The sequence below is a fragment of the Protopterus annectens genome, chromosome 1.part0 (genome assembly GCF_019279795.1).
Source record: "Protopterus annectens isolate FY-2018-M chromosome 1.part0, PAN1.0, whole genome shotgun sequence".
NCBI lineage: Eukaryota > Metazoa > Chordata > Ceratodontiformes > Protopteridae > Protopterus > Protopterus annectens.
This window is the reverse complement of record NC_056725.1, coordinates 1,201,279,478-1,201,303,739: the sequence shown is the minus strand read 5'-3', so window position 1 is coordinate 1,201,303,739 and position 24,262 is coordinate 1,201,279,478. Positions and strand designations below refer to the sequence as shown.

Here is a 24,262-nt window from a genome sequence, read left to right as displayed (position 1 = left end):
CCAAGACTTTGGAACTCAGGCCGGCTGGGGAACCACCTGAAGGCAGGATAACCCAAGTGTAATGACTGCAGCAGTGTCTACACTCGAACATCTACATTTATGGTAGGTACAAAACTGTACTTTTGTAGTCCATCTCGCCCTTCATTCTTACGAACCCACCCACTTATCCCCATCCTGGAAGTATTTGGAAACAGTAAAATATTGCTACTATTATTCACTGGAGACCTTTTATTATTGGGTTCTTTTTCTATGGTTGTTGTTGTTATTTCTCTGAGTTAGCAGCAAACAAGATCTGGGGATTGTACTGGTGCACCATGGGATACCTACCTAGCCACGAGCCAATTAGTAGACTTTGAGCTTGTAAAAAGGCCGAGTCGGAGCCAATCCATGTGTAAGAATGAAGGGCGAGATGGACTACAAACATGGAACGTTATGGTGAGTCCATAACTTCTTTTTTTTTCGAGTTGATAATCCTGAAGTCTTCTAAAGCTAAGTACCCCATTGGGGATCCTTTTTTCTTGCTCTAACCGATGTCAGAAAAAGTTAACAATTGTCTTGCCTGTGGAAAGCAAATACCTCACAGAGATTTTCATTCTTACTGCGTCACCTGTTTAGGCCCAGACCACGACATCCCTCGCTGTCGGTTTTGTGCCTTGTTTAGCACCCAAACCATTCATCCTCGGGCTATTTTTGTTGCTAAATTCTTTCGCTGTCGATCTCCATATTCCAAAATGGCTTCGGTAAGCCATCCGACTACCGATCTTCCAAAAAAAACGTAAGGATAAAGGCAGAGACAGACTGCATAGGTCCAAAACTGCCGACGATGCTTCCGTTAAGCTAGTCGCCAGTCCACCGGTACTCAGTGAGGTGCCTTTGCAGCCCCTGATGCCCGCTTCTGTGGATTCGCAGGCCTCTGCTGAGACCCATTCTGAGTCCGGTATGCCGCGAGATGCTTCTTCGACTATGGAACCAATGGAACCAATGGATGTCTCTACCTTGGATGGGTCCAGAGCCGCTGTGCAGGCACCGGCTTCTGATGGTATTTTCCGACCTACCGATGTTCGAATCAAACCCACAACTTCTTTTTTAGCCAAAACTACAGAGTTTCTTAGGCCCAGCGTATGCACTACGCCTAGAAAACAGACGACCAAAGCACATGCTCAGGCCCCCATGCCACAAAAACAAATGCTTAGAATGGCTGAAGACTTTATAATGCTAATTAGGGGAAGCCAGCCTTCCCCTGCTAAGAGACAAAAAATTCTATTGACTTCAGATTCTACAGACCAGGAGTCCAATGACTCTGAACTTTTTGATTATCAGGACATGCCGTTATTAGCCTATGAGGATTCAGAGGAATCCATTGCCTCTGCCTCCCTTCCAGAGGATTCTGTTTTGGTGAAACCTTGCATACTTTAAGAGAGCATTTCCATTGGGAATGCCAAGACTATCCACAGTCCAAAAAGAGACTCAGAGAATTTTTAGAGCTACCTCAGTACAGGCCTTTAGCTATTCCCCCTCTTTTAGATGTTGTGGATAATGTTTTTCTTGGAATCCAGTCTTACTCCAGACACCTTACCTCTGGCCGCTAGGAAACCCGACAGGTACTACCGAGTACCTGATTCCCACAAGTTTCTTTTCAAGAATCATACTGCTGATCCAGAGGTCATTTCCCTGGGACCTTAAGGTATTAAGGCTACTACAGCCAAAAATGTTCCCCCTTCGGACAGGGATTCCAGAGATTTAGACAGATGGGATAAGAAGGTATATACCTCTACAACTCTTGCTATCAGGGCATTGAATTGGAAGTTTCACATGCTGAAGTACCAGCAATATATTATGGATCTCATTAAACAAAAAATGGTAATATTTCCAGATTGTGCAGAAAAAGATTTGCAAGAGCTTATGCATTCTGCAAACCAAGTTAGTAAGCATACTTTGCAGTGTGGTTTTGATGCCCTAGAAGCATCTTGCAGGGCTGCAGTCACTGGCTCAATACTGAGAAGACATGCTTGGCTGCAGGAGCAAACCTTGCCATATCATGTCAATTCCAATTTAAATAAGGATGTTTTGTTTGGCACCAAAGCAGAAGTTCTTAAAAATATGGAAGAAAAATCTAAATCTATGCAAACTGTTAAAGAATTCTTACAAGTGCAACCACCTCGATTCAGTAGGCATTGCCCTTCAAAACACTGGTCTTTTCCAGCCCCCTCCAGGCCTTCCCAAACAAGACCCAGGGGAAACAAACCACCCAGACTACAGTCTCAGGGTATGCAGAGATTTAAGCAATGGAGTGCTCCCACTCCTAAAACAGGGAGTGGTAAGCCACCTCCCTAGGGAAAAAGTTCACAATGACTTCTCAACTGTACCTCCCAGCCCTGCCCAATTGCTTGTGCCCCTAGGAGGAAAACTTGGCCTTCATGCAAAAAACTGGATTTTCATCACTCGGGACCAGTGGGTCCTCAACATTATATCCCAGGGGTACAAATGTTATTTCCATTAACTGCCAAGTGGGTTTTCAGACCTTCCTCCAAACCAGTGGGCAAAGGCTCAAAAACAAGTTCTTTCCCTGCTCAATATCAGAGCTGTTCAGCCAGTTCCAGTAGAACAAAGGGGTCAGGGTTTCTACTCCAGACTATTCATGGTCCCCAGAAAGAGGGCTGTTGGTGCCCAATCCTGGATCTTTCAATTCTCAACACCTTCCTGGTGGTCCCAAAATTCAAGATGCTTACCATGCAACAGCTTCTCCTTATGCTACCAAAGGATACCTGGTTAGTTACCCTAGACTTAAAAGAAGCTTATCTGCACATCGCCATCAGGGAATCATGCAGGAAATATCTGCGTTTCAGGGAAGGATATATGCATTATTAGTTCTCTGCACTTCCCTTTAGCTTATCTGCTGCGCCCATGGATTTACAAAATGCCTGGCTCCAGCCATTGCATACTGTAGGCAGAGAAATATCCAAATTTACCCATACTTGGACAACTTCCTGATTCAGGTGGACAGCCAGGAATTGCTACTTCAGCACCTGACATTTGTAAAAAGCCTTCTCACTTCTTTGGGGTACACCATCAATGAAAAAAAAAACACAACTGGTGCCCATTTAAAAGATTGCATTCCTGGGAGCAAGCTTGGACACAACTTCCCCGATAGCATTTCTCACTCCAGAAAAACAAGTCTGTCTTAACAGACTACTTCAAGCAAAAATGGCCACCAGAACCCAGCTAACTGCAAGAAAAATACTGCAAGCCCTAGGGTTCATGGCCTCGTGTATTCTGCTAATTCCATATGCAAGACTGCATATGAGGGAACTTCACTGGTACTTAAAAAGTCTTTGGTGCCAACATTCTCAGTACCTGGAAACAGTAATTCCTATCATACCTTGTCTGAGGGCAGAGTTCCTTTGGTGGGTAGAAGCATGCAACCACAACAAGGGACTGCATTTTACTCTACCCCACACCGCCCAAGCCCTGACCACAGACGCATCAGACTATGAATGGGTTCCCACATATCTGGCAAGTGCATTCAGGGTCACTGGAGCCCAAGCCAAATTTTCCTGCACATCAACCAAAAGGAGATGGTAGCTGTACAGAATGCTCTCACAGCTTTCAGATACCTAATCCTTCCAGGACAACTGCTGATAAAAACAGACAACTCCACAGTTATGTGGTACATAAAGAAGCATGGGGGAACCCATTCTTATCCACTGTGCAGGTTAGCCATGACTCTGTGGAGCACAGCTTTGGACAACCAAGTCCATCTACAAGCTCAGTTCCTGCCAGGCAAACAAAATTCACTGGCAGACGACTTAAGCAGGAATCTTCTAGATTGACATGAGTGGATATTGGAGCACATTCTGCACCAGGAGCCCTCACAGGTAGGGCCTGGAAAGTGGATGCCCTATCCTTTCAGTGGGAAAACCTCTCATTCTATGCCTTTCCCCCTCTGCCCCTTCTCTCGAGTACTACTCAAGATAAAAGAAGACAGGCCAAGGACAATTCTGATTTTCCGGACTGGCCATGCCAGTACTGTTACCTACTCCTGCGCAGCCTGACAACGGTACCACCCTGACACCTACACCAGACCCCTACCCTGCTGTCACAGCAGGAGGGACAGCTTTTGCATCCACAGTTACAAACCCTAAATCTTGCATCCTGTTTTTTTTCTTTGAATACTCCTCCAGCAACCCTAAGTAAACAGGTGCTGGACGTCATTCTTGAAGCCAGAAGGCCTAGTAATAGGAAATCCTATGTGGAAAAATGAAAAGATATTGTTCTTGGATCCGGTCTAAAGGAAAGGACACAGCTGTGCCCTCCTTACCTCTAATCCTGGATTACCTAGCAGAGTTACTCCACAGAGGCCTATCCTTCTCCTCCATTAAGATTCATGCCTCTGCCATTTCGGCTCATTACAATACTGAGCCACCTCTATTTTCTCACCCTCTCATCAAACAGTTCCTGAAAGGGGCTAAAAACGTAAGACCCCCAAGGAGAGCACCCACCCCTGCTTGGGACCTTAACCTTTTACTGGAAAAGCTCACACTTCCTCCTTTTGAACATGCTGCTTCAGCAGAGTTAAAATTCCTCTCTTGGAAAACAGCCTTTCTTCTAGCCATCACGTCAGCTAGAAGAGTGTCTGAGCTACAGGCACTGATGGCTGTGGAACCCTTTATTATCTTCCATGCTGACAGGGTTTCCCTCAGGACTAACCCGTCCTTTATGCCTAAGGTGGTGTCCAGTGTGGCCCTAAACCAATCCATCCATTTGCCAACCTTCTTTCCTAACCCTCAGAATAAAGGGGAAAGGATCCTGCACTCTTTGGATGTGCACAGACAGCTCAGGTTCTACCTTGATAGAACTGAGCCTTACAGAAAATCTGACCAGCTGCTAGTCAGCTTTGCAACAGGGGCAGAGGGCAAGGCCGTTTCTAAACAAACCATTTCCAAATGGACAGCACACTGCATCCATTTCTGCTACAAGCACCATGGAAAACCAACCCCTCAGGGGGTCAGAACACATTCTACCAGGGCTACTTCTACCACTACAGCATTTCTCAGTGGAGTCCCTACCAGGGACATTCCGGAAGCTGCAATCTGGAGTAATGTACACACCTTCACCAAGCATTACCACTTACCTGTCTTTTCCAAATCCAGGGCAGGATTTGCTACAGCAGTCTTGCAGGGCGTACTAGTCAGCTCTAACTCTTCTTGACTGCCTCCACCCTTCCTCAGCTTTGGGAATCAACCCAAGTGTGATGACTGCAACAGTGAAACACTTAGAACATAGTAGTTGTGTACACTTACCATAAATGTAGCTGTTCGAGTGCATTCACTGTTGCAGTCCTGGTTTCCCTCCCTCCAGCCCCCTGTTTTTCCTCTATCTTTGTAACCCTCCTCTCTGTGGCTATTCCTAATGGTATTGGTATTTACTTTTTACTGGGTGGTTTCCACACCATATACTAGCTCCCTTTTTGGGGGCTCCTGACATTTTTGGGCAAGAAAAACTGAGCTAAAGCATCGGCTGCCCGTTTTTATACCCCTGACGACCTGACGTCATGGAAGAAGCGACAGCATCCAATGCAGAAATACTAAGATTCTGGTATTAGGGCTGATTGAGTGCTACCTGCAGGTAGATAACCCAAGTGTGATGATTGCAACAGTGAATACACTCAAATATCTGCATTTATGGTAAGTGTACACAACTGTACTTTCTGCCTTGTCTCAAGAAGGAACTTAAGTGGTGGATTCAGCAGTTGTCTCTAAATCTAGGGCTCCCTTTTCATCCCCCTCTTCCCTCTCAGAAACTATTCACGGACACTTCAGATGTTTGCTGGGGAGCAGTATTTGGCTCCCTAAAGGTGCAGGATGTTTGATCCCGTCATCTACAGAAAGAGCACATCAGTGTCAGAGAGATAAGAGGCTTTTCATGCTTTTCTCTCTTCTCCCAGGATCTCTCAAAGTGTTTACAGACAATGCCACAGTGATGTGGTATGTAAACAGATGGGGGGGGGGGGCAAGATCTTATTTTCTTAGGTTGGCATTCCTGGTGTGGGAGCTTGCTATCCATTATTAAGTGACTCTTTAGGCAGTTTTTATTCCCTCAGGTCAAAACATTGTGGCAGACACCCAGAGCAGGTCCATAACTCAATACCATGAGGGATGCGTTTCTGGACATTGTCCACCAGTGGAGTATTCCTCATATAGATCTTTTTGCCTCCCCTCTGAGCAGACACCTTCCTCTATTTTGTGCCAGATTTGCAGGTCCTCTGGTTTGCAAGGTGTACAATCTGTCTTTTTCTTTGAAGGGGATGTTTCTTTCCACCTTCCTTCCCCTTCTCTCATTCCAAAAGTCCTGTTCAGAATTCAGCAAGATGCTCCCAAAATCTTATTGGTGACTCCCTTTTGGCTGAGACAGCATCTGTTCCCTCTTCTTCTGCATTTAGCCAAGGGCAATCATCACAAGTTACCTCACAGGGTTGACCAATTTGTACGAGACCAAGGGATCTCTCATCTATCCCCACCTGTCCAATCTTCAACTAAATTTGTGGGTTATAGGATTCTGATTCCACATAGACACCTTTTTTTCTGAGGACATGCTTAGGGTCTTATAGGAGCCCAGGAAACACAGTACTAGGAAATCTTACTTGCCCAAATGGACGAGGTTTTCTATTTGTTGTCTTTCTCGTAACCTGGACCTACTTTCTGTGTATGTTCCTTTGGTTCTGTCTTATCTGTGTGAATTGCTCAGAGCTGGGTTGCCTTATTCTTCTGTTAAGGCCCAGTAATCAGCTATCTCTGCTCATCTGCCTTTATCTTCTTTAGCTTCTAGATTTGAAGCTAAATAATTTTTTATATGCATCCTTCATATTAGCCTCCCAGGAAGCCTCTTCCTCCTCCCTTGGATCTTAATTATGTTTTTGAAAAATTGACCCAGGCTCCTTTGAGCCTGCAGCTTCAGATTCCTTTCAACCATTGCTCTTGGAAGACACTATTTTCTTTAGCCCTTACTTCTGCCGGACACTTATCTGAGCTTCAAGCCCTTATGGCTTGTCCACCTTTTTTTAGTATTTCGTAAGGACAGGGTGTCCTTGCATACTAATCCTTCTTTTGTACTCAAGGTGGTGAATTAGTTGTCCCTTAATCAGTCTATTTGCCCACTTCTTTCCCTTCTCTGCAGTCCACCAGTGAGAAGTTGCTGCACACCTTGGATGTGCATAGACAACTCAGATTTTATTTGGATAAGATTACGACCATTAGAAAATCTGATCAGCTCATTGTTTTATTTAATCCTAGGTCTTTAGGATTAGCTGTGTCCAAGCAGACTATGTCTTCTTGGACATGTAAAGCTATTTCTTTTTATTAATCCTTTCATGGTGAGCCTTTCTTATTCCCTTAAAACTCATTCTAGAAGGTGTCTTATTCTGGTGCTTTTTTTCAAGGGTTTGGTTATTAACTCTATTCATGAGGCATCTACCTGCTCTTCTGTGCATACATTCACCAAACACTACAAGTTGAATGGAATCTCCTGAGCTAGAGCTGGTTTTGCTAGGGCCATTCTTCATGGCTTCCTAGAGGGCTCTGCTGGTCTTTCCTCCTCTTGAGCTTTGGCAATCTCCCTAGTGTAATGAATACTGCAACAGTGAAATAGAAGGACATAGTAGAGTTGTGTAAAAATCTTACCATAATGGTAGATGTCCTTTTCTTCACTGTTTGAATATTCACTCCCTCCCTCATCCTCCCCCTGGTCCATTACTCTTCTAGATGTACTCACTACCTCTTTTTTTCCCCTTGGAATGGTGTTCATACTGGTGCTCCCAGTTTTAAGGATGGTACATCCGGATGTCACCTTTATACCCTACACTACGCAAGGAGCATATGCCCGACGTACGGAGTACCTTAAAGCAACCTAAAGGCTTTGGTGCACTGGCCGGATATCGGGCCAACCTTGGCAGTGGTTCCCTAGTGTAATGAATACTACAGCAGTAAAGAGAAGGACATCTACCACTATAGTAAGATTTTTACACAATTGTACGTTTTTAAACTGTGACTATATGCAAAATGTATGATTGTTCATACTATTTTTCTTTGTATATGACAGCAGTGTTAAATTTATATATATATATTTTTATTTGTAATGTAAACTTAACAGTACTGCATTTTTCTTTAAATTACACTATAGGAGCAGTTGAAGGCCAAGAAACTGTGGGAGTCCAATCAGCTGAAGTTGGTGAAGGAAGAGGAGGATGCACACATGTTCTGGGATGAGGAAGATGTTCTGTTCACATACACAAGGGAGGATGCATATTGCAAGGTAATGCCACCTATGAAGTCTGTTAAACCGAAATATCTTGAAACCCAAAGTAGATTTTTATTATATTTCCTGTGCGGGTCTAATACTTCAATACTCCTTTTGAGTGTTTAGTATTATTTTGGTGTTTCCAAAAGTGGCCTGATGGGGGAGTACCATACTGATGTAATTTTGTTTTTTAGTTTCTCTTTCTGTTAGTGCATCTTGTGTCTTCATAATGTGACACATCCTAGCTGCAGTGAGTCACATGATTTATCTGTATTTACTTAAAATTACCCTCATGTTTCAAGTGTTTTTATTAGCATTCTGTGATTTGTGCTAACTGTAAGCTACTAAAACTTGGTACAGTTAAATCCTGTTCCAGACAATGCAACTAAATTGCAGTTTTTCTGCTGAGTTCTAGTTCTACCAAGACTGAGCACAATCCTATACACTGTCTTAGTTGTCAAGTATAGTGGCTGTACTCAATTATTTACAACTTAACAGAGCTGTGATCAGACTTTGCTGATGTAAATATTGCATCCTCCAGTGCTGAGAAATTAACATTAATTGCAGAAGAGGCTTAGGCGTGTTTTTGGTGGCAAATGGGCAACACCCCCCCTGCTATGGAGGGGGGGTTCATCTTAAATATACAGTTGCAATAATGGTACAGCTGTGACACAAGGGCAAGCACCTTCCAGAAAACAGCTCCTGCTTTGTGTCTGCAGCACATCACTTTTGCTTATTAAAAAGTTAAACTGTTCTTGCAGTTTAGACTAACACATAACTGAGTTATTTTCTTACTCTCACCTCATCTCTGCTACTACATACACAACCCAAAAGGTAGTAAACCATAAACATTAACGTCACAGTTTTGGAGAAAGGTGATGTGGTAGGTACTTCACACGGTTGGTCATCTCCAGTGGATGTTCCATGTTGTAAAAATAAGAAAATTGTTTATGTTTTTCAAGTTTCTTGTATGTTATGAATTTGATAGCACTTTTGTGAAAAGGTTTCTGCTTATGATGATGGAGAAGGAAGTTGAGAAAAGGAAGATGTGGAAATGGTGACCGAGGTAGAATGAGAGATTAGCCCTGCTTGAACATAGCAATTATGCAGAGGAGACATCAGTGTTATGCACTATTAAGGACATTGGCAGCATTTCTGATGCAAATCTTCTTTGACTTGAGATATTCATCACTGTTTCTGGTTGGATATGCCAAAAGACTTGAGAGGTTCATGAAGTGGCCACTGGAAGTTTTATGACTGATGTGATGCCATTTTGCTGGTAAAGCAGAAAGTGCATGATGTATGTGTCAAAGCACCAGAGACATTTGTGCAATTGGTTTATATTGATCAATAGTTTGTAACTTTAGAAGGAAAGGCATGAAGGAAGAATCTCACCTTGTTGTAGAAGGAGGTGGTAGTCCACAAAAAATGATAGGTCAAAAAAGAGCCAAAAAGATGATAGAGTGGACTATTGAGTGTAAGAATGAAATGATATGTTCGTATTATGCAAGAAGCCCAACATTTCTGGGTAGAAGATATTCAAAAACATTGTGAGAAATTAGAGTAAAGAAAATACCAACTGCAAAAGCAAATTTGTGTTCATTAATAAAAAAGATTCATGAAAAACATTTTATAGATCAAGAAACCTTGGGACATTTGGTAAAAGAAGTGACTGAGAAAATACGAAAATACAAAGAATAAAACATAGATTTTTGAAAGGTATAAAAGAGAAATATAGACATGAGAAAGAAACTTCTGATACAGTGCAATATTTATGCAAAGGGGAAAACTAAACTAATTAATACAAAAAGAGCAGCTCTAACGATATTTGAAGAGAAATGCAGGCAGAACTATCCTGATAAGGAAACTTTTACAATAAAGAAAATAAGGTCACAAAGGGTGAAATGCAGAACAGAAGATTAGCAAAGGAGACGTTAATCAAATAGAAGCTGAAGCTATGGAATACCTGTGAAGCAAATTATTTGGTGTAGAAAGTCTAACACTGGTTATATCACAGCATGACAGAAAAATGAGCCCCCCAGTGTAGGGAGAAGGAGGTGGAGCTGGAGACATCTGATGAAGAAATATGGACATGGGAAAGAGGTGTAATATTGTGCAATATTTATGCAAAGGAAAAAGCAAAACTAATTAATACAAAAAAAGCACCAAAAATATTGGAAGTGTAGTACAGATAAAGGCATCTAGGTATGGAAAATTTCACAATACAAAAAAATAAAGCAAAGTGGGAAAATAGAAAAGAGGATTAATAATGGAGAAGTTAAAGAAATGGTAACCAAAGTTATTTTTTACCTGCGAAGTGAAGGGTTTAGTGTAGAAAATCCAACTCTGGTAACTTCACAGTCAGTCACCAAATTAAGGAGAAACTGGTGGAACAGAAAGCATCTGATTACTTGGCGCATAAATATTCTCTGGAGCCTGTAGTAGGAAACCAGTACAAAAGTTCAGTTGTAGATGCGCAGCGAGGGAAGAAGCAGGAAACAGTGACATCTCTTACACAAGTCAGTGCTGTGGATTGATATGCCACTAAGTTCCCATATGAAAGAGCAACAGATTATGCAGGCTGCAGCTGAAAAGAGTAAGTCACAGGAAGATGTTCTGGAACTTTCTATAAAATGCCCACAGGCAACAGAGAATAAAGAATATGTTCTCATTTTATAAGAAAATTATCCGAAGGAAGTTGCTTGATTCAACAGAGATGGATAAACACATCAAAAAAATAGATTACAGAAAGTCAATAACACCCAAAATGTTAGAAGTCATAAATCAATTGAACACAGTAATCAAGACTATTAACAGAAATTCATGTGATATAACAGTAGTAAATAATATATACTTCTGTGCAGCTAAATTAATAACATATGAAGTTTTACCACAAACATTTTACAGGGCAATAAAGAAAGGAAAGGGAGGAAATCAAATGCCATCATAGAAGTATTGAATAGAGAAAACGGTACTTGCGTATTATCGCAACCAGTTTTGTAAAGAACTCACTTGGCTCAATTTTTACACAAAAAAGAAATCCCACATTGGTGAAGAACTCCAGGCACCCATCAACTAAGCCATTCTTCTATAAGAGTAAAAATTTGACACAAAAAAAAGAAAATGGAATCACAGAATCTGCTACATTGAGCTGTTTGTGCATCTATTTCCCTTTGGTCTTTGATGAGAAAGGGTTACTGCCTTCTTGCACATTCATGGTAAACAAATGTGAACTAAAAACATACATTTGTAGATTTTTTTCCTTGCTCAGTGTAATGTTGTTGTCCTTCTAATGACAAAGCTGCCATGAAATTATGTGAACAGTACAGTTGTGTATCTGTCAAGAAACGAGTCAAGATCGCTGCAACGAACAAAGGCGAGTGTTGGGACACTGTTACTTCCTACTCCCCCAGTCATAGAAGCGAAGCAGCAGTGACATAACCGAAAAAAAGAAGAAAGCATGATGCTGTTGGGGGAATGAGTGTAACTTGTTTGACAAACTAATCCAAACCTGTATGTCACCTTCTCCTGATTAAGTACAGCTCAGAATGCCGCTTGCATATTCCAGAGAAATGGTACAAAAACGAGTCCGCAGGGAACGTCATCTGACTTGGTTTCCCAGTTGTGTCTTTTTCTAATCGCAAATTAAATCCCGGTTCTGCAACCAACTCCAGGCAAGCCTCACATACAACCACATTGGATGACACTTTGACAGAACACCAAAATAGAAAACCGAATCTTTGACCCGTTCACCCTTTCACATTTTCCAAGTCCAAGTCTGCATTAGGCAGACTGGGACTTGCAAAAAGCAACAGACATGCTGGCAGTAAAGTGCATACCTAAACAGCAACATTGAGTTTTTCATTTTTTATTGATAACCCTGCCTAACAATACCTTCAGTGGGAAAGAAAACACATTGACATTTTCACAACATTAATGGTCAGATTTAAACATCGGGAACCAACTACAGCGAAAAACTGGTTGCGATAATACGCAAGTACCAAAAAAACTGTAAAGCATTTAAGACGAGAAGTGTCACTGTTAGAAGATTATCGAAAAAGGAACAGATCAACAAAAATACTTAGAAAGATAGAGATAATAAAATCAGAGTGCATTATTAAAACAGACCAGGATCTATTGTGCACTATTGCAAATAATAAACTAAATATATCAGCAAAAACAGAAAAACTTAGAAGATACACAAATAAAAATAAAGGAAAAGTACAAAATAAGCAGTTTATTGATGACTCAAAAAAGGTTTATAGAGAATTGGGTAACAAAGCAAAAGGAATAGAAACACCACCAAAAAAAAGAAAAAGACACATACTAGAGAAATGTATGTGAAGACCCTGTGGAACATAACAAGGATGATGAATGGATAGAAGTAAAATAAACAGTAAGAAATTCAAATGCACAGTTATGAAATGGGAATGGAGTAATTGCCAGAGAAACTGAAACAAAATTAAGAAAAGCTAAGTGGAAAATCCCAGGCCCAGATACAGTACCTAACTTCTGGCTAAAAGTTTTAACATCTTTACACAAAGATTTAGCCTTAAGTTAAGTCTACCTATATGTGCAACCTGGATAAACACCATAACTTCCCTTCTGATGATGTATAAACTATTTACTGGAATTGATGCCAGCAGAGTTTGTCACCATTTAGAAGAAAATTCAATCACGGCAATGTAACAAGAAAAAGTCATATGGAACAAAGGATTATTGGTTGAATAATGTCATGTAAGAATTGTAAAAATAAAAAAGGGGGAACAATCTAAATATGGCTTGTATAGATTACAAAAAAGCATTTGACAGCATCCTACATTCAAGGATAAAGGAGTTTTTACATGCGTTTAAGATATATACCCTACATTGATTAATTATATTGGTGATCATGAAACTGTGGCAAACCACTTTGCAGCTAAGCTATGATAAAGGACAAATTATTATCCCAGGGATAAAAATTCAAAGGGGATATTTCAGGGTGACTGTGTCACCACTGCTGTTTTGTCTTGTCCTTAACTCAGTAAGTTATCTGGCTCCCAGAAAACAAATAAGTGTAAAGATTTTCATTTTTTTTGTGGACGATTTAAAATATATAGTTCATCAGATGAGGAGTTGAAAGCACAACTGAAAGTGGTCAAAACTCTCAGATGATATAAGAATGTCATTCGGTTGTGATAAATGTGCAAAAGGAAGAAAGCTGCAGCACCAAGAAAATATTAGTCTGGGACAGGAATGGGATGTAAAGGAACTTGAGCAGGGGGAGTGTATAAATATTTGGGAATTGATGAAAGATTGACAGTAAAACATGAACAAATGTGAACAAAACTCAGTAAGGATTATTTTAGAAGACTAAAATTAATACCAAAAATTGTCCTGACATTTAGGAGCAAAGTCCATGCCATGAACCAATTTGCTGTTCCTGTTCTAACTTAGTTTTGGGGTGATTGACTGACCGAAAAAGGTATTGCATCAATTGGATGAGAAAAGAAGAAAAATGTTTCATGCTTATCAAATCTTTTTTTTCTTTCGGCTGCTCCCATTAAGGGTCACCACAGCGGGTCATCTGTTTCCATTTCTTCTTGTCCTCTGCATCTTGCTGTGTCACACCAAACACTTGCGTGTCCTCTTTCACCACATCCATAAACCTTATCTTAGGCCTTCCTCTTTTCCTCTTATCTGGCAGCTTCATCCTTGGCATCCTTTTCCCAATATATCCAGCATCCCTCCTCAGCACATGTCCAAATCATTGTAATCTTCCCTCTCTGGCTTTGTCTCCAAACTGTCCAACCTGGGTTGACCCTCTGATGAAATTATGGGAAAGAGTAGTGAAAGCTAGGTTAAGAAGAGAGGTGATGATTAGTGATCAGCAGTATGGTTTCATGCCAGGAAAGAGCACTACAGATGCGATGTTTGCTCTGAGAGTGTTGATGGAGAAGTACAGAGGTCAGAAGGAGTTGCATTGTGTCTCTGTGGACTTAGAGAAAGCGTATGACAGGGTGCCTAGAAGAGGAGTTGAGGTATTGTATAGGCCTCCTCAAAATTGATTAGAAGTACAGGTCTGCAGTCATGGGAACTGCATGCATACTTATCTGTTGACCTCACCAGATCCAAACATAGTGAAACACGAAGAGAACAAATCTAAGATTACTTCCCTCCTTAGTTTAACAGATGCATATTATGTCAAGCTGGAATTGAAACAAAACCAGAAGCAGACAAAAATCAGGCAGCAACTGAATGTGCCAAAAAAAAAAAAACAAGAGTATAAGGAGAAGGATCAGATGAAAAGGCATGAAATGTGGAAAAGGCATAAATATAGTTGCAGGTACAGGAAACTCCTGGAACAACCTCATGTCGATTAGGATTTGACACAGAAATGGTTAAGATGAGGTAAACTTAAACCAAAATTTGAAAGGTTAATGTTAGTGCCCCATGATTGTAAACCATGCAGGTAGCCCATGTACTAAGTCCATTGAACATGTGAGATAAACAGATAAATGTAGGTCTGTAAAACAGTCACGCATCTTGTTGCTAGGTGTGATACACTAATGGCAGAGGGTCTGTATACCAAAAGGCATAAAAATGTGGTAAGACTGCTGCATTGGGCAGATGTTACTTACAATACTGAAGCAGCTGAGAAGCATTGGAGACAAGAGTCACAAAGCATTATAGAGAATGACAACGTTTGTCATAAGGGCTTACCCATTCCAACAGTTCAAAAAATAGATGCAAAAAAAACCAGATATAGTAGTCTTACTTTTAGAGAGAGAGAGAGAGAGAGTCATAAAATACTAGGATTTGCAGGCAGAAACATGGGCATTGTGGAAATAACCCAGATAGTTCCAATAGTTGTAGGAACATTGGGTCTCAGTACAGTGTACAGTCTTATTTAGATATCACCCTCCAGCTCTGATAACATAGCAACCCAATTTAATAAATGCTTTACTGCAACTATCCAAACCCTTGCTACCTCTCAAAATGCTCCCAGTATTCCTCATATCCGTACCCGTCTCCCAACATGGCTCCAACTACAATAGTGACCCCAGCCAGTTTACATTACATCTTGTATCCATTAATACTATAAAAAGACTACCCAAAAAACTTAAACCTACCACCCTTGCCATAGATAACCTCCCAGCAGAATTTCTGAAAATTGCAGCAGAAACAATAGCATACCCAGTAACTATACTCATTAACAGATCAATATCATATAGTTCTCCCATCTGGAAGGTGTCCCACATCCATTCCTCTACACAAGGAAGGGAATTCCACTGAGTTTACCAACTATCGCCCAATAGCTATTGTCTCCCTTATCTAAAATCTTAGAGGGGGTCGTACATTACTAACTCGTGGCCTTCCTACATACATACAAACTCCTATCAAATGCTCGACACGGCTTTCAACCTTATCACAGCACTACTACAGCCCTTATGGCTTTCACCAGCACTGTGAACCAGCATAGAAATAATGGAATTTGTATCTGCCATATTCTTAAACTTATCCAAAGCCTTTGATGTGGTAGATCTCAAAAAAACTCATTGAGGTTTTCTCCAACCTTAACGCAAGTAACTCATCTCTGTCCTGATTTTAAAGCTACCTATCAGGACGACAGCAAGCTGTCCAGTGGCAACAACAGCTCTCCTCACTTCTCCCAGTCTCCATTGGGTTCCACAAGGCTCCATCCTTGGCCCCTTGCTCTTCTCTCTCTCCACCAACCAGCTCTAGACCGCCACACTTCATGCATCAGTAATACAATGTGCAGACGACTCTACTGTGATATGTGCAGCCTCCTCCCTGCAGGACTATACCCCATAACCCAAGATTCTTTTCTGTCTGTAGAAAACTGGCTCACTAACTCCCAACTTATACAAAACTCCAACAAAACAAACCTTCTTTTCTACCCAGCCAGAACTCCCCCCCCCCCCAAGCCATTCATGCATAAGATCCAATCCAAAAATAAAACTGTCATCATCCCAACCACTCAAACCACTCATACCAAACTGTTGGGAGTAGAAATCAACAATAATTTAAAATTTGGTGTCCACTTAGCTCAAATCATAAAAAGGTCCACAAAAACCTAGGTCTACTATACAGGAGTAAGCCATTTCTAACAGCCAACACAAAAACTACTATTGCTTGCACTCATCTCCTGGAAACCATCCTATATGCCTCCCCTATTCTAACTAACCTCCGCAAAATGGACCTCTCCAAATTGGACTCTTGTTGCAATAAGATAGCCAAATTTGCCACAGATGCCTCATACAAGTCTCAAAACTGCATCACTAAAACAGCTCAGCTGTCTATAACTCCCTCAGTTATTACACTTCAGTCAGCTAACATTTGCCTACAAAATACTCCAGAAACCGGATAATACCCCAGCTCTCCAAAATCTTATAAGGCCAGTCACCACCTCTAGATCCCTTCGCTCAAATAGCAAACTCCTCCTAGATGTCACAAAAGCCAATAATTCAGCAGGGGAATCACTCTTCTCCAACTACATTCCAAAAATATGGAACAAACTCCCATCCACAGTAACCACCAGCAGTTCTGTTACAATTTAAAGCCCTCCTAAAGTCATACTTAAGACACTTGGCTTTGCCCTTGTAACTATCCCGATTAAACCAAACTCCCAGCCCCTCTAACTAAACATTACTCCCTGCCTCACTAACCAAGTACTACTAATCTTTGTTCCTTACTGTACCTTTTCTCGGACACTACTACATTAAAGAAATCCCCATCTCTTCAACTCCCTAAACCGTGTAGACTCAAGGATGAGTCAAATTTACCCACTACTAAACAATAGTATATTCCAGTTTTATGTATATGGCTTGTGAATGTCTCCAAGCATGTATTTTGTATCTTTGTTACCTGATTGTTTTTGTGTAAATTACAACAACAATCACTTGTATATGTCCTGTAATCTAAAATGTGTTTTTCTTTTTCCTTTCCTTAGTATTCCTAACTGTATAGGCTAATATGTGTTTATTGCAATCTGTAACTCTTACTGCTAACAAGTGGAGCTTTTCTCCCTGGGCCACCGCTGAAAAAGAACCTGTATCCAGTTAAACTTTCCTGGTAAACAAATGTGAAATAAAATATGTGCTACAGATGCATGTAACTCCATACAAATTGCAGGAGTCACTTCTGGGCACAGTGCGGGTCCTGCAAAAAGCACTTTTGGCAAACATCAAAAACTGAAATCGTACTAATTTAATGAACTTTAATCATACTTTGACTTGGGAATAGGGTCCATTCCCATTATGGTATTAGAAACCCAAAAGACTTGGAGAAATTAAAAACGAAGAACCTTTTCTTGAATGGAGTGACTGAGATTGGAGAAAAGCTGGATTGCTTAGACTTCCACAAAACAAAAATGGCACTCCTGACTGTGTTCACTGAGAAGTTGCTAGGAATTGAAAGAACAAATTTGGTTGCCTTTGTCTTTGGTTGATTGAAAGTGTAGTAAACATGAAGTAGTACTTGCACAGTGTGTTTCACGGTAAGAGAAGGAATAATTTTAGTAGCTGCAACGTCTGGGAAAGATGAGTTTTAATGAAGGTTAATTTCCCCTCAGGATTCTGTAAGATACAAAGTAGAGGGACAGTACTTTTAGACTCTTCTGGTAGCTTATTGTTTATCAGTGGTGATTTTCATTAGGAGCCATGGGGTCTTGGTAGTTGTTTGATATGTCTACTGAGATATATCCAAGAGGGGGCATTGTATTCAGTGATTGACTTAATGCTGAATGGAAGGAAACAATGACATTTTAGATCTGAGAGATATTCCTTAACAGTCAGCTATGCCAAGTTAGAAGGATTTTCAGACCACTACTGTTACATGATAGTTAAAGGAGAGGGAATTATCAACCCAAGTTCCAAGGTTCCTAACATCATTCTCATTTTGAAGTGGGGTGTTGTCTGTGCTGTATACTGGGGTGAGGAGATTTCTACCAGATGTGAGAATACTGCACTTTTTGGAATTTAATTTGAGCCAATTGTAGTATGAGATATTTATGAGTAATGAGTATAAGTTCATGCAAAAGGATCTGGGCATCAGAGGGAGAACTTGACAGTGACTCCCAGCTTGCAGTCATCTGCATACTTGTTTAGCCAGAGGTCTTGGTTCAGGGTCTGGAGATCAGAAATGTAAAAGCCAAATAAGAGCTTTCAGCAATGAGCCCTGTGGGACAACAGTGGTTACCTTCTTATACTCCCTGATGAGCCATATGTCACCTGCACCATGTAGATTCGGTCTTTTAGCCAATTTGCTATCCATCTTACCACCTTGGGATCTAGTTGTAATTTATTTAGCTTACTAATTATGCTAATATGAGGGATTAAGTCAAATGCATTGGCCTGATCAAGGTACAGATTGACTACTGTCAGTAGACTACATTACCCTTTTGAAGACCTTTACTAGATTCATCTGACAGGTTCTGTCCTTGACAGTCAAACTGCCTGATGAGATTTTTTAATGCCATATTTTATCGTGCCAGTTATAATATGTTCCATGGGTTTACAAATGAGAATCGTCAGGCTGATGGGTCTGTAGTTAGCTGGATCAGTGGTGGGGCTTTACCCTTATGGATTGGCATCACTACTGCTGTGTGCCAAACCTCTGAGACAAGTTCTGTGGCCCTGCTAAGGTTAAATAATTTGGAAGTGACTCAAGGTTTGTTCAGTACTGTTTGTTTTTATATCCAGATATATCATCAGGTTTTTGTTCTTGGAAAACGCATATAATACTTGTTCCTTAGTGATGATGGGGGAGGGGGTTGACATTCATGGATAAGTGGACTTTGGATAGTTGTCTCTGATGTGAATTTCATAATGAATTTGCTTGCAAGTATGTTGGCAATGTCTGTTGGATGAGAGTAAGTGGTGCCATTTTGAACAATTTCAGACCAGTATTTTGAGTTATTTCTTAGTTTTCTAACATAACTAAAAAAAATATTTTTTAATTTTCCTTGGATTCAGATGCTAATCTAAGTTCATGTCCTCCTTTAGTAGATATAGTAAGTTTTTTTTTCATTTTTTTAATTAAATGATTGATATCCTTGATATGGTGATGTTTTGAGCTGCTGGACACTTTAAAGTTTTTTTGGAGGAGGTTGCAGAATTTGTTTTTTAAAAATTATTATGCACAACATATTTAAAAGTGTCATTGGTACATACACAATAGCATAAAACAAAAACTGTTAAAACAGTATTTATTTCCATGCAGTGTACGTTTCATTTACTCAGTATTACATAAGTTCTTCATTCCTGCCTTCCCTTAAATTTCACTCCCTGAACATTACTCTGCATTTATCTTTCTCACAAATTTCATTTTACTTCTGTGTAATTTGTTCCTTCCCTTTTTGTAAAGATCTCACTTCCATTTCTTACTTTCAGTACTTCAGTTATAGTTGGTTTACATTTTGATTTCCATTTTCTAGTAATTGCTTTTTTGGGGGTCAATACCTTTACATGTAGTGAAGCCTTACTGTGTCTGAGAAATTCGGCTCAAAATTGTCATTTCCTTAGTTAAAACCATTTTGCTCCCCTGACAGTTCTGTAGTATTCTATAGTGAAGTTTTAAATCTGCCAACCCATTTCATTCCTCCAAAACATGTTCCCAGTTATTTTTCTCTTTCCCATCACACCTCCAGCATTTGCTATCTGTCTGAAGAAAAATCTCTGAGGTCTGCTTGGGAAAAAAAAATTAAGTTTTGTAACAACGTATACTAATGACAGTCCTTGTATTAGAAAAATCATCAGTAACAACTGGAAAGTATTGATAACTGAAGAATGTACACAACAATTGGTAGGTAGGACTCCTCACTTTACGTATAGAAACAATAAAAATTTAAAAAGACTCTTATGTGATAGGTCAGGTATAGACAAGGTAGTTACAGTAACCCAAGGAAATGGATTGGGCACCTATCCCTGTAATCACTGTAGTTATTGCAAGTTCATCACTAAAGAACAAGTGTTTGAACATCCGGAGATGACTTTCTCTTTTAAACCTAGATTTCAAGCTACATGTAACAGTTCGGGCCTAATTTACTTAGCTACCTGTGAACAATGTTCAGCGTTTTATATAGGTTTGACCAAGAGAAAGTTGAAGAATAGAATTTATAATCACCAATATGACATCAAGAACAAAAATGAATTGAATGCCCTAGCTAAGCATGTTCAATCTTTCCCTGACCACTCCTTTGTTTTCAGGGTATTACAAATCATTGAACAAAATGCTAGAGGTAGTGATTATATGAACCTCTTGGAATTAAAAGAGCTTAAATGGATTTTTAGACTGAAGGGACATTATTCCCCTGGCTTAAATGCATATGTTTCTCTTAGGTCATACCTCAGTACACGTAGATAGACCAGTAGTTAACTTTAATAACCTTAATATGAATTAACAAATTCAAAAGAAGTTTTAAGTCTGATAGAGCATGATGTTCAGATTTTATTAATAAATTTAATGTGTAATATCATATACATGTTTAGGATGTTACAGTTCTATGAACTTTAGGATTTTAACTTTGTAATTCAGTAGCTACATAGTTTTCCAAATAACGTTGTATGTTTGCGCAATTTTATATGTATAAATCATCTTAGTCTACAAGTATAAGAATTTTGAAAGGACTAAACATGATTTTTCACCAGATCATATTATATAAAATAAAGTTATATAATATTAGTTGATAGCTAATGGGCTTAAAACTATGAGATTTGATTATGATTGTTTTAATGCCCTAATATACGTGTATTTATCTATTTATATATTCATACATGCATATATTTTTTCATAAACAATATTTAGTGTTTTAGACAATTTTAAGATATGTATTTCTCGGTGTAAATAATAGATACATTTTACAATAACTTGTTTACTGAAGGAAATGTCTTTTGCTTTTTGTTTTTTGTCTTTCTTGCTCTTTTTCACTTCAAAAATGTGAAAATAAGTTAATGGTAGTTAAGGCATTTTTAGTTAGACAAGATTCAGCCTTTTGAACTCTTGAAATGATGGAAAGAGCTTCCAGAATTGTTAATTGTTTGTTAATTGGTTGTAAATTGATTAATTAATGTATTGAATCATGAGGCTGTATAGACTATATAACCTTAGGGTTTTATTCTAATGTTTATGGTCTGAGGAAGCGTATCAGGAGATACGCGAAAGCGCTTACCTTCAATACATTTTTCTACAGTTTTATTTTTGGTCGTGGTGAGTCCGAAGTTTGTTTTGCTTATATTCTACTGTAGAAAATATACAAGTTTGGAGTTCTGTAGTAAAATGGAAGGAAGTTTGGCAGGGTCTAGAGAGAAAGATAAAGTACAAAGGTTGAAGAGATTATACAGATACAGGACACAAGTTAATGGAGAGTAAAAGGATGAATCAATGGTAACAAAATGGATAGTAGAAGGATGCCAATTAGTGGCCAAGTGCGATAGTAAAAAAGATAGACAGAGAGTATTCCTGTGGGATATAATGTTTTCCAGTCTAGCCCAGGTGTTAATCATCCTCATTTCTGCAGTAGCCTGTGGTTTGAATCCTGCCAAAGACACAGCAACTGACCAGCTTCCAAAAGCTTTCATCCACTTCCACACTGTCACTCTGGCTGCTTATATGCCAAGCTCTTTTAGAAGGGTCCTATATAAACATCCAGAGTGACTTAAGTATTTTCACTACTTTCTTGCTGTCTCAAGCAGATACAGCTCTGAGGCTTCTCAGGAACAGCAGTCATTCAGAGGCTTCCTGTCAGACAAGTAAGAATCCTTTGGGAAACCCTACCACACTTATTTGTGTATTTTAGGAATTTTTTTATATTACTTTTAACTATTTTCTGTGAGAATTGCTGTAGGCCATTTTAAGAGTACTTGCTTTTCAGTTGTGCTGGTACACTTTCCTCGTGTACTGCTGCTGTAGCTCTAGGAATTGCTTTCAGGGTTTAACCTGTCTTCCTTGGTTTTGGGCCTTATTTAATGGATTTTTTACCCTTTGGAAAGTATATTTTAATGTCAAGAACTGTAGAGTGTGAATGCTTATGTACACTTTGTGGTAAATGTTTCAACTTTATTGGGCAGTTCACTTCAGAGAAGTATCTCTGTTTTGGCAGGAAATTACTGTCATCTGCTTTAGTAACTTTTCTGTTGTGGAACTGAGATTTTTTAAAGGGGTGTATACTGTTTTTGTGCACTGTGACAAACTACCTTCCAACTGACGCCTTCCAGAATAGCTTGCCAGCAGTCGAACTTCTTCCTCGGCTACAGTATGGACATGTACTATCAGTTCTCTGCATTACCACATGTCTGTCCTCAGTGGTAGCCTAATGTATGGCTGCAGGGTATCCACATTTTTCCTTGTTAAACAACTTGCTTATTTGTGCGGAGTCTTTTCCCACTCCTTAGATGAATTCTAGGTTCTCTGATAGACATTGTGTTGCAAAAGGCTTTCCTTCCTTGACTGAAGGTAAATTTATCTGGAAGGCTTTCTGAACTTTTCCCACCAGACTCGAGCCACTGCCAAATAATTTCTCAGGATACTAGGTCTCATGGCTTTTATGTTACTCGTGATTCCTTTTAAAGTTCTACATATGAAAAAGATTTAGTGGTATCTCAAAAACACATGGACCCAACATTGTCAGCCCCTGGAATTTCAAATTTATCTTGAGCATGTCAGGTCAGAACTGCATTGGTGGAGGAATAAAATGGCTCATATTTCATGTCCCCATTTTCTCCCCTTATCCCAATACAATCTGTATTGAAAGATTCCTCAGATTTTACTTGTGGAGCAATTTCAAAGAGGGTAAAAGTGCAAGGACAGTGCGACAGTTCAGACCGAACGACAGAGATCTGCATCAAAGAAATGTTAGCTGTCATTCAGACCATAAAGTCTCTACCTCATCTTTGGCACCCCGATCCTTTCCAGATCATTACAGATGCCACACTTATGGGGTATATAAACAGGAGAACACCAGGTCATACCCTCTCTGCCACCTGGCTGTGTTAGCTTTGGAGTTAGCTCTTCAGCACCCTCTAAGTCATCAGGTGTCTCATTTATAGGCTGAGCAAAACATAGTGGCAGACAAGCTACTGGCCAAACCTTCACAAGTGAAAACTCAACAAATAGGTCTTCCAGAAACCAATCCAGATGTGGAAAACACCTCAGGTAGATCTATTTGCCTCCTTTCAAAACAGACAATTGAACATATTCTGTTCCAAGACTGCTTGCAAGCAGGCCTAAAAAACAGTTGTTCTTTTGTTCCCCTAGTTGAGGATGTTCCTATGTATATTTCGGCCCCTTTCTAGTGATTGCCAGGGTAATTCCAAAGATTCTTGCCCAGGCAGAATTGGCTCTTCCTTCTTATGGAATCGCCAGGGGCAGTTACCACAAGTTTCCTCACGGATGGGATCTACTCAGACAAGACAAGGAGAGTAGGATAAATCCCATCTTCAAAAAACTTCAACCGAATGCTTGAGTGATTCAACTTTGATACCATTTAGGCACCTATTTCATAAGGATGTTCAGCAGGTATTGAAGGAGAGAGGAAAGCCTGCTAGTAATTAATCATATATTTGCAAGTGGAAAAGATTTTCTAGTTGATGCCTAGCCAGTGACCAGTAACCATTCAGGGCTTTTATACCACTGGTGCTCATATTTGTGTGAGTTACTATCTTTTGGCCCCTTATTCCTCTGTAAAAGTTTGTTTAGTGGCCATTTCAGCACGTCTGCCCCTGGATCCCTCTCTTTTCTGTTTATAATTAAAAGTTTCTAAACAGAGATCTGACATCTCTTCCATACTTCCTCAATGGATGGGATCTTGGATCCAGCCTTGGCCACTCGAGACTTTGGATCCAAAGCTGATGCTCCTTCCCTTACCCATAATCCTTTCTCTTCCCCTGAAATTACCCCTGACACTCTTTCCAACAGACATGGTGTGCACTCCTCAGGGATGCCTTAGCTAAGTACTTATTGATCTGAAGTT

General features: G+C 39.9%; 1 protein-coding gene across 3 annotated transcripts in view; it reads left to right on the top strand.

Annotated features, from left to right (window-relative positions):
- Nucleotides 1-24,262, top strand: part of EP400 (E1A binding protein p400) — a 3,509,270-nt gene that overhangs the window by 2,217,148 nt on the left and 1,267,860 nt on the right. For all 3 annotated transcript variants that reach the window (XM_044065578.1, XM_044065569.1, XM_044065563.1), the window contains one exon: nt 8,176-8,307. In XM_044065578.1, coding sequence (XP_043921513.1) covers nt 8,176-8,307 — 132 coding nt within the window. The remainder of the gene's footprint in view (nt 1-8,175; nt 8,308-24,262) is intronic.